This window comes from Amblyomma americanum, chromosome 1 (assembly GCF_052857255.1).
Source record: "Amblyomma americanum isolate KBUSLIRL-KWMA chromosome 1, ASM5285725v1, whole genome shotgun sequence".
Taxonomy (NCBI): domain Eukaryota; kingdom Metazoa; phylum Arthropoda; class Arachnida; order Ixodida; family Ixodidae; genus Amblyomma; species Amblyomma americanum.
In genome coordinates this window covers 146,333,892-146,348,265 of record NC_135497.1, presented here as the reverse complement: position 1 = coordinate 146,348,265, position 14,374 = coordinate 146,333,892, and the positions used below count along the sequence as shown (strand labels likewise).

The following is a 14,374-nucleotide window of genomic DNA, read 5'->3' as shown; positions in this document are numbered from 1 at the left end:
ACTTTTAATACTCACAATTGCACCATAATGGGGAAACAATAATTTATATGACAGATACATGACACAATAACAATTCTCAGTGTTCATGAGCTAAGTTGCTATCAATAGCAGCAACACAAGCTAAAAATACAGCACTATTAGCACCACAAAAGCCTGTGTGAACTGTGTGAACCCCATTTTATGTAAAGACTATGTAAAAACTTGGGCTACAGAAAGGGGTGTTTGAGCTTGGCTTTAAAATGGTTGCATTATGTAGAGTACAGGCCACCGAGCGTCCATACCGTGTACGAGACCTCAAAAGCGAGCGGGAAATTTACAGTACATTTTTAAAAATTCCCGCTTTCGCACCTCGCGGCGACGCATGGTGCCGGGCTTTCGTGCGAAACCTGGCATACGACGTCACGTCGTGCAAGTGACGTCAGCAGCCGCGGGTTATCATTGCTTCACAGTGCCAAATTCTTTCAGACGTCAAGCGCTACCACGGCCACGAGCACTCCGCGTGCGCTGCAGCCGGCGGAGGTAGGGGAGGGGCCGAGTGGGTGGGGCCGGTGGAAGAACACTGCCGTTTTTGCGAGCGAGAGGAGAGGGAAAGGCGCGAAGACGCAGAAATTCAAATTTTGTCTGCAAATAACTCAGCTTCCACAAAAGGCATTAAAAAAAATCCTTGCTGGAGGATAACTATGAAGTGGCGTCCTTTAACATCCCTGACATATTGGAAGTTTATTGACAGCCCCTTTCTGGAAACCTTCAAGGTCAATCTTGCAGCACTCCCGGCAAGTTCTGCATATGGCCAGATGGAATAACACACTGCTAATAGCAAACACTACCTACAATACAGCTGCCATAAAAAACTTAAGCCCATTAGGTGCTCAAGCAGATTCTCATTAGGGAGTATACGCAAGGGAAGTGTGGTGCCAATACAAACAAAATGCAAGGAATTGCAAAAAATTACAGTGCTGGAGTAAAGTGCCCAGCATGTTTTTTTTTCTACCACTGATTCGGTGCTGTCATCAGCACCACGTTGCCACAGTGCTGGGTTAGGACAGCATGTAAGTGCCAGGGAGAATGTGCAAGTGGGCAAACCCAGATAAGTTGTATGCCCCGTGCACACGATTTGCACGTGCATAATCTATGGTAGCAGCTCTAGCTTGTAATAGCTTTGAAGACTGCAGTATACACTGTCACATGAGAAAAAATAAGTGGAAAAAGCACGGTGCACCTTGCCAATGAATGACAAGAACAAACACCCCTGCCCAATACCTCTTTTGCTTAACCCGCCTTGGTGGCTCAGTAGTTAGGGCGCTTGGCAACTGAGCCAGAGAAACTGGGTTCAATCTCGACCGCAGTTGCTGTGTTTTGATGGCAGTGAAATGCAAACGGTGCCTGTATACTATGTGATGTCAGTGCATACTGAGTTCCTGGCAGACTTGGATGAGCCAGGATCGTCATAAGCCGACTGTCATATCTGGCTCGTGACGAGTCCAGCTTGTTGCATGTTTTCTGGTTAACTCTGTCCGGTTTAAGGTGAGTATAGTTCATCCAAAGCATTTTGGAATCATTTTCGAAAACAAAAAAAAGTGTCTGTTGGGAGGTTAACACATTCACTATGGCAGCGATTTTCGGGGCCCTAATCCCTGTGCATTGTGGTCCACCAGTGTGCCACTTGTAGATTTTCCTGGGTGCGGCATGACCAATCAGTGAGCCTCTGGCAAAGTCAACTCATTGGAACCGAAAATAGATGGCAGTAGTAACCTGGCATGTGTGTTTTTCGCAGGCTCTTTGAAAAATCTGAGTGTTCAGACGCCTTAATAGTGCCACTCAATATTAATGCCGCACAGCAGGAATACACGACGTGACCCACCGGTGACCCACAACGCAGTAAACGTATCAAAGAACCCTAGGGTAGTCAAATTAATCCGGAGACCTCCGCTACAGCGTCCATAATGCAGGTATCGATATGGTGTTTACAATTTGCTTAATGTTGAGAGCCACAAATGGTACTCTGAAATGGTAAACAAACAGATCTACCTGACTTATTATGCCACCCTACTACAACAACTACGCATTTAATCAAGCTCAAAGCTTATGCGTCATGTAATAAGCCTGCAAGCAAAGCATTTTATATTTTTCGGTCACCACAAGGAATGCACTACTTTTTGATCACGGATGTAGACAGCGCAATCAAGAGCACTAGCTGTGATAGCATTGCACCTGACATATGAAATGGAGTATAGTTTGCTGTGTTCTAGCAAACCAGTCTTGTGGCAAATAATTTACCTGTTCAAAGAATCCAGGCACACTGTACTGCATGTGCAAGTACATTAAAAACACAACAGAGTGCACAGCATGGTCACTGCAAACAATCTACGCTGGCTTGCTTTACCACGGACACAATTCTATGGCCTTATGCATGCTTTGCTCTTATAATCTAGTTTGTTTTGTACTACGTGGCTGAATTCAAATCTGAACATACCCATTTCTTATTCCTCGAATGTGTGTGCAGCAGTATATCCAATATTATATGGACGATGAATACGTCTTTCGCAGGACCTTCAATGTAGGAACATGAATCATGCTAGTTGCTTATCATAACTGAACATAGACATGCAATACGGTTTGTTCATAGGCAGTGTCAGTGCTTCACTCTGGCCTCACAGCATATTTTTATAACAGGTAGGTTTGATTTTTGGGGTTTAACATCCTAAAGTGACTCAGGCTATGAGGGATGCCATAGTGAAGGGCTTTGGCGACCACCTGGGGTTCTTTAACGTGCACTGACTGCCACGGCTGCGATCGAACCCGCATCTTTTGGGTCGGCAGCTGAGCGCCATGATCACTGATCCACCACAGCGGCCTATATTACTGGTATGTTAAATGCTTGAGAACAATAGTAAGCTGTATGTACTAGCTTTGCTAAACCTAAAGCATATTTGCATCATTCTGATGTTAAGTTTTCCGCTTTTTATGCACTGTTGAACCTTGATACTATTTTGGGTACCATTCAGTGCAATGGAGGAGCCGAAGTATGCACAATTTTTCATTCCACTCATTTCCCTGGGTAAGGCATCATCATTCACTCTATGCACATGCATCACCATAAGTCTGCCTTAAAGTGAGTGATGATGCCTATGCACCTTTACATGCAGCAGCACGTTTTCTTTGGCGCCAGGTATGCAACAAACACTGTTGTGGATAACAAGAAGTCCACAAGGCCATAAAAATTTTTTGCTTGTGCTGAAAATTGCTCAAAATGAGCCTAGTCTTATGTCCCTAAACAGACTTGCCTGCCAGGTACAAATGTCACACAAAGTAGTTGTGTGATCCTCTTTAGTTGGGAAAAAAAAAGATTTCCATTTCCTTAAAGAAATGTGTGCAAGAAAATGACACAAGACACCATATGCCAAACTTCTAAGTAAAACGCTGTATGCTTGTTGCAGGCCATCACACATCATACACTGATGCATGAGGCTTAATACGATGTGACATACACTGACACTGCAAAGTGCTTCCCTAAAGGGCTGCAACAACACAGGGGCAATGTATGAAAGTCTGGACTGGAACAGAGAGCTGTCACAAGAGAAACCAAAGCTCAAAATCACCACTTTGCCACTCAAAATTCTCACATCCCTGACCTCATGTCGAACCCATTCACAGGTTAACAGCAGGTTCTGGTAAACTCAGAGAAGCGTACAAATTTTAACAGATAGGTGGGCAACTTGCCATGTGTGCAAACAATGGCCACCACTAAGTATGCAAGAATGGACAATGGATGCGAACAACTGCAGATCAATTTTCTGCAAAGTAAGTACTGCCAAGGTACAGGTACGCTGTGCCATACGTTACTGGAACATCACAGTTACCTAAACCAAAAGACCCAGACAGACTTTCAGACATCATAAATTACGCATTTTGCAGAGCTTAGGCTAAGTTTTACTTCTGCTTCTTCTCGGATACAAAAAAAAAAAAGCGAAAACACCTCTACTCCATCTCTGCAGTTCCTAGCAGCACTACCAAACCTGCGATGAGTGCGATGTTCTGACGATCTGGAATGTAGTGCCAGTATAAAATTGGCATATAGGATAGTGTACGCCAGAAAAATAGCGTGCTTCGTAATGTACATGTGCCAAATGCTATTTCAAATCGGACTTACCACAAGCTCACGCAACGTGTGCTATTTCCCGAGATTAGGGTGCATGGCCCTTGCGTATGCTAAAATATTGTCTTCAAACTGGTAGTGCCCTTTGAAACAGGACCCCTCACTTCGGACTGGTTTCATCGTTTTTATTGTCATTTTCAGTATGTTCACTGGACATAAAGGGGGCACTGGGCTTTTGCTTCGTTCATCTTGCCTATTACAAAATGTATGAGTGATAAATTTGCTTTAGTTTTTATTTACAGCAACGATTTTTTCTGCTTATAGGCCTAAAGAGGAGTGTCGGTTTGTTGACAAAAATGGTTCCTATTCTAACATCCAGATGGTGCCACTAGTTAGAATAGAAAGACGGGCTGTTGGTCTTGGTAATTCGAATGCATTTTTTCCATGCAAAAATCGATGGCGTAGGAAAGAGAAACAAGCGGGACAAACAGTGACACAACATTTGTCCTGCAAGTGCCTTTTTCCTATGTCCTGTCTAAGAGATTGAATTCACAAAGCCCACTGTGCATGCATGCGTTTACCGGAAGCAGTTAAGCTGCCATCTTAGCTGTAGCCCTTCACAATGCTGCCTGTGCAACAGCCAGCTTTTCTTCAGGCTTCGTAGCATTCTTCACACTCCTCTGGTAATTATCACATTCACTATGGGGCTGCGGAGGGTGGGGCACAACAGATGTAGCTTTGAAGAGGGGCAGCAGCTGCTGCAACACTAGGAGATGGTGATCGCAGCAGTGACTATGCACTTGTCACTTGAGGGGTTTCACTTGTCACTCGAGCCTTAGGGCTTGGAATGTTGAAGGTGGCGATCAAAACGTGCTTGCCCCTCATTTTCTCATGATTTGACAGAAAAACGTTCCAATGCATGCCGATACACACATTTTCACATATTCCAACGATGTTTCTGCTGGCCACTTTAGTCCCCTAGTAATTTTCTCAGTGCTAATCCAGGCAGTCGTCCATGTCGTGAAATACTTTTTTTTTGTTTCTTCATTCATGCTTCTTTATATATAAACAAGAAATGGACTTGCTTTTCTGCTTTTTCTCACAGAAACCAACACCAATCTATTCAATAAGCATATTCTTCAAGTCATGTTTTACTGAATTATCTATCACATCAAACTGAATGAGTACCACGAGTACCACATTAGAGCAGGACAACAGGTATAATTATGCATGATTGTGGTCGCGCTTCTTCGCAACTTGAGATGAGCGTGCACAGTATTTGTGGTTTACTTTTACTCTAGATCACTAATATTTTTATTTTCTTTTTCTTTTTGCAACAAGAACCTGTAGCACATTAACGCATGCACTTCTGCTGCGTTTGGTAATGAGGTGTCAAAATTTTGTGTTCCACTTAGCTGGCTACATAAAAATTCCTATGCATCTGTCTGTTTAACACGTGCTTTTATAATGCCTGTAGCTTAGATGAGCAAAAATATTTTAAAATATTGAGGAGAGCTTCGCTATTTTGCGGCTTAACACCAAGAGACCTGGGCCGTACAAGCGAATTATGCCATTTTCATTAAAGAAATCCGTGAAAAGTTCACGTGTTCTGTGTAAAATTAGAAAGGAAAAGAAGACTGGAGATTTTGAGCGGGGTACATTTGGGTGAATTACGATTAGTTGTCTGGCTTTTCAGTTGATTTCGCAGTTGCTCGTCGCAGAACTTTTTAATTTTATAAAAATTTCATTTTAGCAGCTGTTGCAGCACCGCACAACCCGGTACAACCTCAGTGCTTGCTTGACCATGCTTGACAATGCCTTATCAGTGTAGTTTCAAGCTACCGTTTTTTTCTTTATAGTGGGAAATAGAGTAAGATGCTGCAATATTTCAACAGAAATGCACGCTCTAAATATGCCAGCATATTTATGCATGGTCAAAGTAGATGTGCAGGGAAATATAAGGAATTGATTCACATTAACACACAGCTGTTACCCCGCTGATCTAATAAAATAAAAGCATTTTCTTGAGTGTGGCAGCATGAGTAATGAGCTGTGAATACACTTGGCGAGTAATCACGTTTCCTGGAAGCCAGAATATGGCACTAAAGCTTCGCTGACTTCTTCCTCCACAGCCTTACATCGAGCAGAATGCTCCAAACATGGTTCACAAAGTAGCGCGAAAGTGAAACAGACCACGAACTTTGCTTGCCTTCAGAAGAACTTGATGGCGCCTAATTAAAAGGTCCTTCTGCATGTAGTGCTACACTTAAAGGTGCACTAAAGAGGAATCTGAACTCGTTTTTTTACCGTGGCAACTCTACACGTTCCGCGCATTCTTAGAAACTTCCAGTTATTGTCCTGTGAGGCGGACTGCCCTAATAAAATCGGATTAAACGTCCCGGCTCTCGCCTTTTTTTGAACTCAGCGCGGTAGACAGGCGGAGTCAACCAACGCGTGGAGTGCCTTTCAGCCAGTCCAGTGGCAGCTTCGCTTTCGCTTTTATTTTGTTCTTTTAGGTTTCTGTGAATAGAAAGTTTCAGTCATAGACAATATAGCCGCAAATTAGGCCCACGGAAATAAAAATCCACGTGAACTTTTTGATTTACGTATCACTCCGCCGATGGCAGAGCGGCAAGCCGCCGTGGGAGTGGCTGACGCGATTAGGGCAATCGGCCGCACAGGATAATAATTCGAAGTTTCTAAGAATGCCCGGGACGTGTAGATGGAGTTCCCGCGGTAAAAGGACGAGTTCAGATTCCTCTTTAGTGCACCTTTAAGACCTCGAAAATTCACGCAATGCCAACTTGCACTAATTTATAGGGACAAGCAGCTAAATATTCTGAACAAAGCCTCGCCAGCTGCCCCTCTGTCCAACAGAATTCTACACGCTCCTTGTGGACCATTCTTCTTTTCCAGCCAACGTGAAAACCACTGCCGTTTGCTCAGTGCATCTGTCACAGCATATGGCGGTGTTCAGATGAAGCCACCTGTCCTATAAAACTTGAATACGGACAACGAAGAACCATGTGGCGACGAAAACAGCACAGCTAGCCACGTGGCGCGCCGGCGCAGCTGCTGGCCGGAGTACCACAACTCCCAGGGTGCATCAATGCGGTGGTCGCATAGCGCAACTGCTTGTGAAATCGGTCTATTTTGTGCTGAAAAAATGCATTTGAAAGGTACCACTAGGCTGAGCTTATTGCTGCGTCTCTGCATATGCTGAGCTAAATGTGCGAATGTGACAAATGACGTGATGTCCCACAAAATGCTTGTGTTTAGCATATAGCATACGTAAGTGTGCATACGCTTATGGTACGGAGACAGCGTTGATTTATACTCTTTTCTAACCATATGCTTATACGTCACGAGCAGGCGACACGCAGATGATGAGGTGCGGAGGAACTCCTTCAACACTCTCTCCTGATTGGCTGAGGAGGTCTCTACATTCCATAGTGCTGCAAGGAACTTAAGAGATGGAGTAAAGACTTTTGCTGTCCCCTAGTGTGCAGAAGTGATGGCAATAGCTATATGGAACCCCCCTTGTGAGTGGCTATTACCTGGCTCACATGGACCTTGCGTTTGGAGTATGCATTGGGAGCTTCTGTTTCGAACACACTACAATAACAATGTTGATGCTGGTGACAATGCATCTGTCAGAAAGTTCCCACTACTGGTATCATTGTCATAAGCAATTTTTTCGTTACCCTCTGAGGTGCTTATTTTTTTTTTATTACTCCCAGCAAATACAACTCTGGTGCAGTTGCTTAGCTGGACTCACTTTTCTGCGACTAAGCTTGTATACAACAGTGGTTCTCCATTAATTCTGCAACAAATGCATTCTAATGAGGCAAAGCAACATTGCAAACTAAGACATGCTGTAGTGCAGGGCTTTGAATTAATTTTGACCAACTGGAGTGCTTTTTACAAGCCCAAATATATCAGTACACAGCACAGGTGCTTATGCATTTTACCTCCATTGAAATGCAGCTGCCACACACGAGGCTGAGGCGAACTCGTGTTTGGCAGCTGAACACCTCAGCCACTGGGCCATCATGCCAGATTTTGTAGCATTGGGGCAAGAGAAAGTGGTAATGTGTTGTTAAACGGAAGAGATAGCAATGGCAGTGGATGGGAATGGAACAGATTTAGGCATGAACATGCAAGGGGTAAATCACATACCCTAGCTTAAGTTGTTGAACTACTCGTGCAAGTTTCTGTACGTGTGACTGACGGTGCACTTACGATGCAGTGTCCCTTGCTCCTTGTATGCTTCAAGGTCCCTGCGAAAGACTTCGCCAAAAGCCTCCTGTCGCTCTCGCAGCACTTCCCTCTCTTGCTCTTCAAGCTGCCGCAGCAGTGTTTGGTGGTCCTCTTCCAGTTTTTCTAAAGAATACAGCGGAAGATGTAGTTTTCCAAGCTGCCTTTCAGAAATTGTCTTTATTTGTTGTGAGTGTAGAGACCTGGCATCACAGGTGAATGGCCTCTTTCAAATTATGCCCATTAAGACCCTGGGACAAGCCATTTTTGATCAACTAAACTGTCTGTTGAGCAAGTGCCACTTTTAAAAGCTGATCTCTATGCGAATGCTTTTCAACTAACATGCTTTTACTGTCCTCGGAATGTTAACTATCAATAGGAAAGATGCGGACAGTCTCAAGATTGATTTTAATTAATTAGCTTCTCTCTACTATTGCCACTAAGGGTAGACTGCTGGGCTAGTTGGTTGTTTGCATTATTATGGAACATGTTACCAGCGCAAGAAACAAGGACAAAGAGAGATGACAACACGAACGCCGGACTTCAACTGAAATTTATTGCACACTTGCGGGACTTTAATATACAGAGAAGTGCCTCTATTGCCGCCAACCGTTCAAAGCTATCAACACACGCCGGGCCACAAATGACGAATGCATCAATTGCATCATAAATGCATTACTTAATGCATTTGTCATTTGTGGCCCGGCGTGTGTTGATAGCTTGGAACAGTTGGTGGCAATAGAGGCGCTTCTCTGTATATAAAAGTCCCGCAAGTGTGCAATAAGTTTCCAGTTGAAGTCCGGCGTTCGTGTTGTCTTCTCCCTTTGTCCTTGTTTTTTGCGCTGGTAACATGTTCCATAATAATACTATTGCCACATTGTAGGAAAAAATGCACACTATAGCAGAGCGCTCAAGATTAATCTTGCCTATGCATGATTCTTTAAAATGCACTAAAATCTCAAGCAAAAGCATTTTTTTTCTCCTCAATCAATATACAGCCGCCGATGGCTGGGTTCGAACCTGCAAGCTTGTGCTCAATAACCAAATGCCACAACCACATAGCCACCAAATTATTACCGCATTTATTTGAATAAAACGATTCTCCCTTTTTGCTGATAACAAAAGTTAAAAGTCATCTGTCGTGCTAAAACTGATTCAATGTTATTGAATATTGTAATCACATTTTACTGCTCTATGCTTACAAAAGGAACCCTCATGTTACAATTACTGTCGCATTACATTGAGAAAAATGCAGTAATTACCTCCAATTTCATGCAGCGACACCCTTACCTTTTTTTTTTCTCATGCAAAAGTGGTATGTAGGTTAATGCCTTAGTGGAGGACTCAAGGATAGTCTATAACTTAGCATGCTGCGCATGAAACATCAACGAACAACCGCAGCACCCTGCCTCTGAAGTGCATCTTGCAACATCAGTAAAAGGTTTTCTTCGAGTTTAATCGCTGTCAAAATGTGATGGCTGCAGGCAAGGTTGAACTCAGTTCCCATGTTGTGCAGCAGAAACATCTCAGCCACCGAAATGTCAATGTCATTCAACTCAAAACAGATCAATGATCCACATTTTGGACTTTGATCATGATCCCCCGCATCAACATGCAACTTCGTCAGTACAGATCCAACTCTAGCAATAACAGCAGAAGCCAGATATTGAGTCAAGATAGGTGTTTGCAGATTACCAAGAAACATAGTTGCAGAAAGGCAAAACTTTATAGCTCCACTCTTGATAAACAATTAGCATTCATTAATGATAGACCAGGTATGTATGGCACTAACAATACTATATGCTTAACAGACACATGCTGTTACAGACTAGTGGCCATTTGCTCACACTGACTCATGCGTGGCATGTATGCGAATGAGTGGTGCGAGCAATGAAAGTACAATCAAAGGTAGCAACATTAGCATGATTTACGCTTGACAGCAGCATGACACCCATTACACGGAGCCCTACTGTTAATGGTTACTTGCATAACTCTGCACTGCCACTTTGCGTAGCTTTTCAAAGCTGGAAAATGCAACCAAATCTTGCGTGTTGCAAGCCATACTGACTGTGACTGTACACAGTGCTTTACATCACAAAGCTACTGGCCTTTTTGGAAGCTTTACATTTTTTATTCCCCCGAAGGTATTTTTTGCCACTCAGGCAAATTAAAATACAGGGTTGCATTGTATCCTCAGGTTAATACAATACAACTGCTGTTCATCTTGTAGCATAGCCAGTAACAGGAAATGAGAGCAATTATCAGGCTAGGCAGATACCTTTGAGGCTTTCAAAATGTCCTTTCTTCTTTTCACCATATAATGCAAGCTTGAAGCGTTCATCTAGTTGTTTTTCCTGCAGAGCTTGCGTCTCGATGACATCCTCCAAGCTCACCAGGCGAAGTTCAACCTCCTCAAACATGCCTTCCAATTCTCCTACGTGACAAGACAACATGGAAAGTAATGAACAGAAAATCAAGAATATGTGACAACATGCTGTACAACCTTCCGCTTCAGTAAGCCCACATGAAAAGCAATAGTTGCACTCATGCTTGCTTTTAATATCACTGATGTACTTGAGGCCATTAACTACTAATAATTATTGAAAAATTGTTTTCGTAATGAGAAAAATTCAATAAATGCCATCATGCTGAACGGCTGCCACGTACTGCAACAATGCGGATTGGCTGATGCACTGAACTTTACAGCAAAATTATAAAAACCCAGAAATGAGGTGCTGAAGTGCAAGTTCATGTGAAAAAGGAAAAGCACAGCACATGCCATGCTTATCATGCCTTGCCTTCGCAACCTCTTTCATTTCATTAAATTTCATTAGACATTTTTCCAACCACGCTATTCAAGCTTATGACGTCTACACAGGAAAGAACTCTGTGATCACCGATTTGAAGTTTATGACAGTGTAGCCTAGCCTCTGGGACCTGTGCATTTTTCCAACGAAAAGGCAGCACCTTTACTTTATTGTTTTCCCTTTTTCTAGTTCATAAAAGCTCGATTTTCAGTTAAAGCGGCGCCTCTGTCATTCAATGCAGTAACTGATCTATACAAGCCAATTTCATTTTGTTCATAGTGTTTCCTTAAGACTTGCATCTGCTTGAGCTCCTATATTTAGGAACAGGCCACTTTCTATAATAAATGCTTTGTGGGCTCCCATCTAAGACCTACATGGATCATCTGACTGACAATACATTATGGCCACTGTCCCACTGTTTTCCCACAGCACCTATGGTATTCATGAGGTCCTGGACGCCCTGCTGGAGCTTGGGCAGCTGTGCTAGCTGCAGGTTCAGCTGCTGGACACTGACCAGCTGCTGGTGGCAGTAGGACTGCAACCCTGCAATCAGGGCATCTACCTCCTGCGCAAGAGAAATGTTATGAAATGGCAGAATAGCACTCGGCAGCTGGCCTTTACTATAGAGTGTAGCTGCCGGGCATATCAGTGACTCGTTATTATTGCTGATGCCCATTTGTGAACCGCACCAGTTCAGTGCTTTCCAAAGAAGGAGCAACACTATACTCCGTTTCATACATCAGGTGCCACGCTGTGAAAGGTATGGAAGTAGTCCGCAGGAAAAAATATAGGAGGGCGTGCTACTCCGCGCTTGTTTTGTGGCCGATTGGTCTAAGGGTACGAGAAAGCGACAGCATGTCGTTAGCAATAACAGCAAACTTAATCAAGCTCATGACAAATGTATCATGTAATAAGCCTGCAGGAAAAACATGTACTATTTTTCGCTCACCAAAAGGAACACACTACTTTTTGATCACGGATGTAGATCGCGCAAACAACAGCGCTTGCTTTGACAGCATTGCACCTGATGTATGACATGGAGCATACATACATTTCTTCAAAAGTTCTAGCTTCCCCCTATTACTACATTTTCTATATCCTCAGCAGCATTAAGTTTAAATCAATGCCTTTACAACTCATTTGCATTATCATTTTCTTTATTTACCTGCTGTTGTCATGACTATGTACTGAATACTATGCAGATGTACACAGCGAAATAATGTTGATATCACTGATGCAGTATATTTATTAGTCATTTCAAGGCATTACATTGTTTCTGGCAAGTGAAACAATGCAGTAAAGTGAAGCGACATGAAGGCTTATTCCGAGATTGGTAAAAGCTGTTACATTCATTTTAACAGCATTATGCACTGTAAGGAAAAATTTCTATGGTTACAATAATAACCACTGTCTGTGACCTGCATCAGAAATGTGGAGCTCATACCTTTCAGCAGTGAAATGCACCTTTCTGAATCGTTATCCGGAGACTCTCAACCCTCTCTGTAGACCAAAAATGAAACTGGAAACTGTCACTGACACTCTATGGTGCTAAAAATGGGAACTGACACTGCTATCTGTATTATTTCTCCTTCTCTATGCAACTTTACAGCTTACAGACAAACCATGAGTGTGACACAGTTTACACTGATTCTTGTGCTGTCAGCTGGCAAACTTTTTTGGACCACAAAATTTGTACTGAAGCTCTGCACTGCAAACTTGTGCACCTTCAAAACTTCTGCATTTACAAACAAGACCTGTGAAAGTAATCTTGTCACAAGCCTTTTTGGTAAAGCAAACAAAGTCAAGCATTACTACTCGGCTCTCAAAGCAATAGATGCACTTGCTATGGCCACTTATTTGAATCACCTGCTTAGTTATATACGTCCCGTTCAAAAACAGCGCTGCACAAAGAACTGTGGGAGTAAGAACGAAACGGTAATCATGCAGAAAAATTGCAATACCTCTGCTCTCTTTGCATTGCCTTCATTTTGACTGTGCAGCTCTTCCCACTTAGACTGGTAGCTGAAATGCAGGTGGAAACTGTATTACGATCTTCTGAAGTGACCAATAAACGGAAGAGACACCAGACGTTTTGCTGTTAAAGAGGAAGCATACTCACTAATGTAAGAAATCAGCTCCAGCATTTAAAAGCCTTTTTTCGCATTCCTGTTGAGATCTGCATGGAGACATGAAGACGTTTTGGAAAATTAGAGAAGCCCGTAGGACCCACATGACGAAAGTAGGAAACATTTAATACTTCTTACTTTGGCAGCGAGGTATCACCAAGGCTAAGGTTCCGGAGACTGAAAGAGAATTTTGAACAAGTTGTCAAGCGCGCCTTGTGGAGCACATAAGTTTCACGGTCTAGTCACTATTAGAGTTTGTAAATGAGTACTTGTTGTCAAATGAGGAAGTAAGATATACAAAATGGAGACTATCAGTAATCTAAAAGTTCCAACTTGCTACACTGAGAGCAAAATGAAACTACAACAGCATCTTTCTCAACCCCGAAATCAAGCGACGCTTGTCAAGGAATAATCTCTGTGGCGATGGCAAGTGGGCCACGTACTACAAACAACATTACCAACCTAAAACTGAAGTCTTGCTGCACGCTGTATAACCTGTCCCTTAAATTTTCCAGCATGATCAGAAGACATAGAAGTTTTAGGATTGAGTAGTTGTCCAAGATGGCATATGCAAACACAGACTCATATGCGCGCACAGATGACGGAAGAAAAAAAAAATCGCCCAGGCCGATGGGCAGAAAGAGGACCACCACTCAGCACTGCAGGCAGCTGTAGCACCAATAGCACCGCAGTCCAGCAGTCTCAGCTTGCACAGCCGTACTTCAGTCCTTAGGTGCCGCACGCCCAACGCGCACACCGATGCTAGCGCCGCTTTTCTGCTATTAAGTTTTGTTCTTTTTTTTCAATGTAGCTCGACGTTTTTGAATAAGTGGCCAAAAACAAAAAATTATTGCACTAATACTTCACTCTACTTGAAAATAATAAACGAAAGCGAAGAAAAAAAAAGAAATAGATAATAACGCTTACCGTCGTTAGCTCGAGCAGCGCCTCCTGTATTTTTGTCTTGAGCGCGCGAGTAGAGTCCATAGCTCCATAGCATCGTGGTACAGCCAGTACAGTAGCACCCAAATATCATCCTGTCGGTGCTGTCGTGTCGTGCTGTCACCGCTGTCGCGCGCCTATATTTT

At 43.1% G+C, this 14,374-nt stretch overlaps 1 protein-coding gene across 3 annotated transcripts in view; it reads right to left on the bottom strand.

The window, feature by feature from the left end:
• Window positions 1-14,067, bottom strand: part of Dysb (dystrobrevin binding protein dysbindin) — a 101,374-nt gene extending 87,307 nt beyond the window's left edge. The window contains exons 1-7 of one of the 3 annotated variants that reach the window (XM_077647184.1): window positions 13,749-14,067; window positions 13,425-13,463; window positions 13,280-13,336; window positions 13,122-13,182; window positions 11,593-11,725; window positions 10,632-10,787; window positions 8,339-8,479 (exon numbers count right to left, since the gene is read on the bottom strand). In XM_077647184.1, the coding sequence (XP_077503310.1) occupies window positions 8,339-8,479; window positions 10,632-10,787; window positions 11,593-11,725; window positions 13,122-13,182; window positions 13,280-13,336; window positions 13,425-13,463; window positions 13,749-13,804 (643 nt within the window). In that variant the 5' untranslated portion in view covers window positions 13,805-14,067. Of the gene's footprint in view, window positions 1-8,338; window positions 8,480-10,631; window positions 10,788-11,592; window positions 11,726-13,121; window positions 13,201-13,279; window positions 13,337-13,424; window positions 13,464-13,748 lie in introns of all 3 variants that reach the window. The other 2 variants (XM_077647183.1, XM_077647182.1) reach the window with 2 other exon arrangements.
• Window positions 14,068-14,374: the final 307 nt, after the last annotated feature.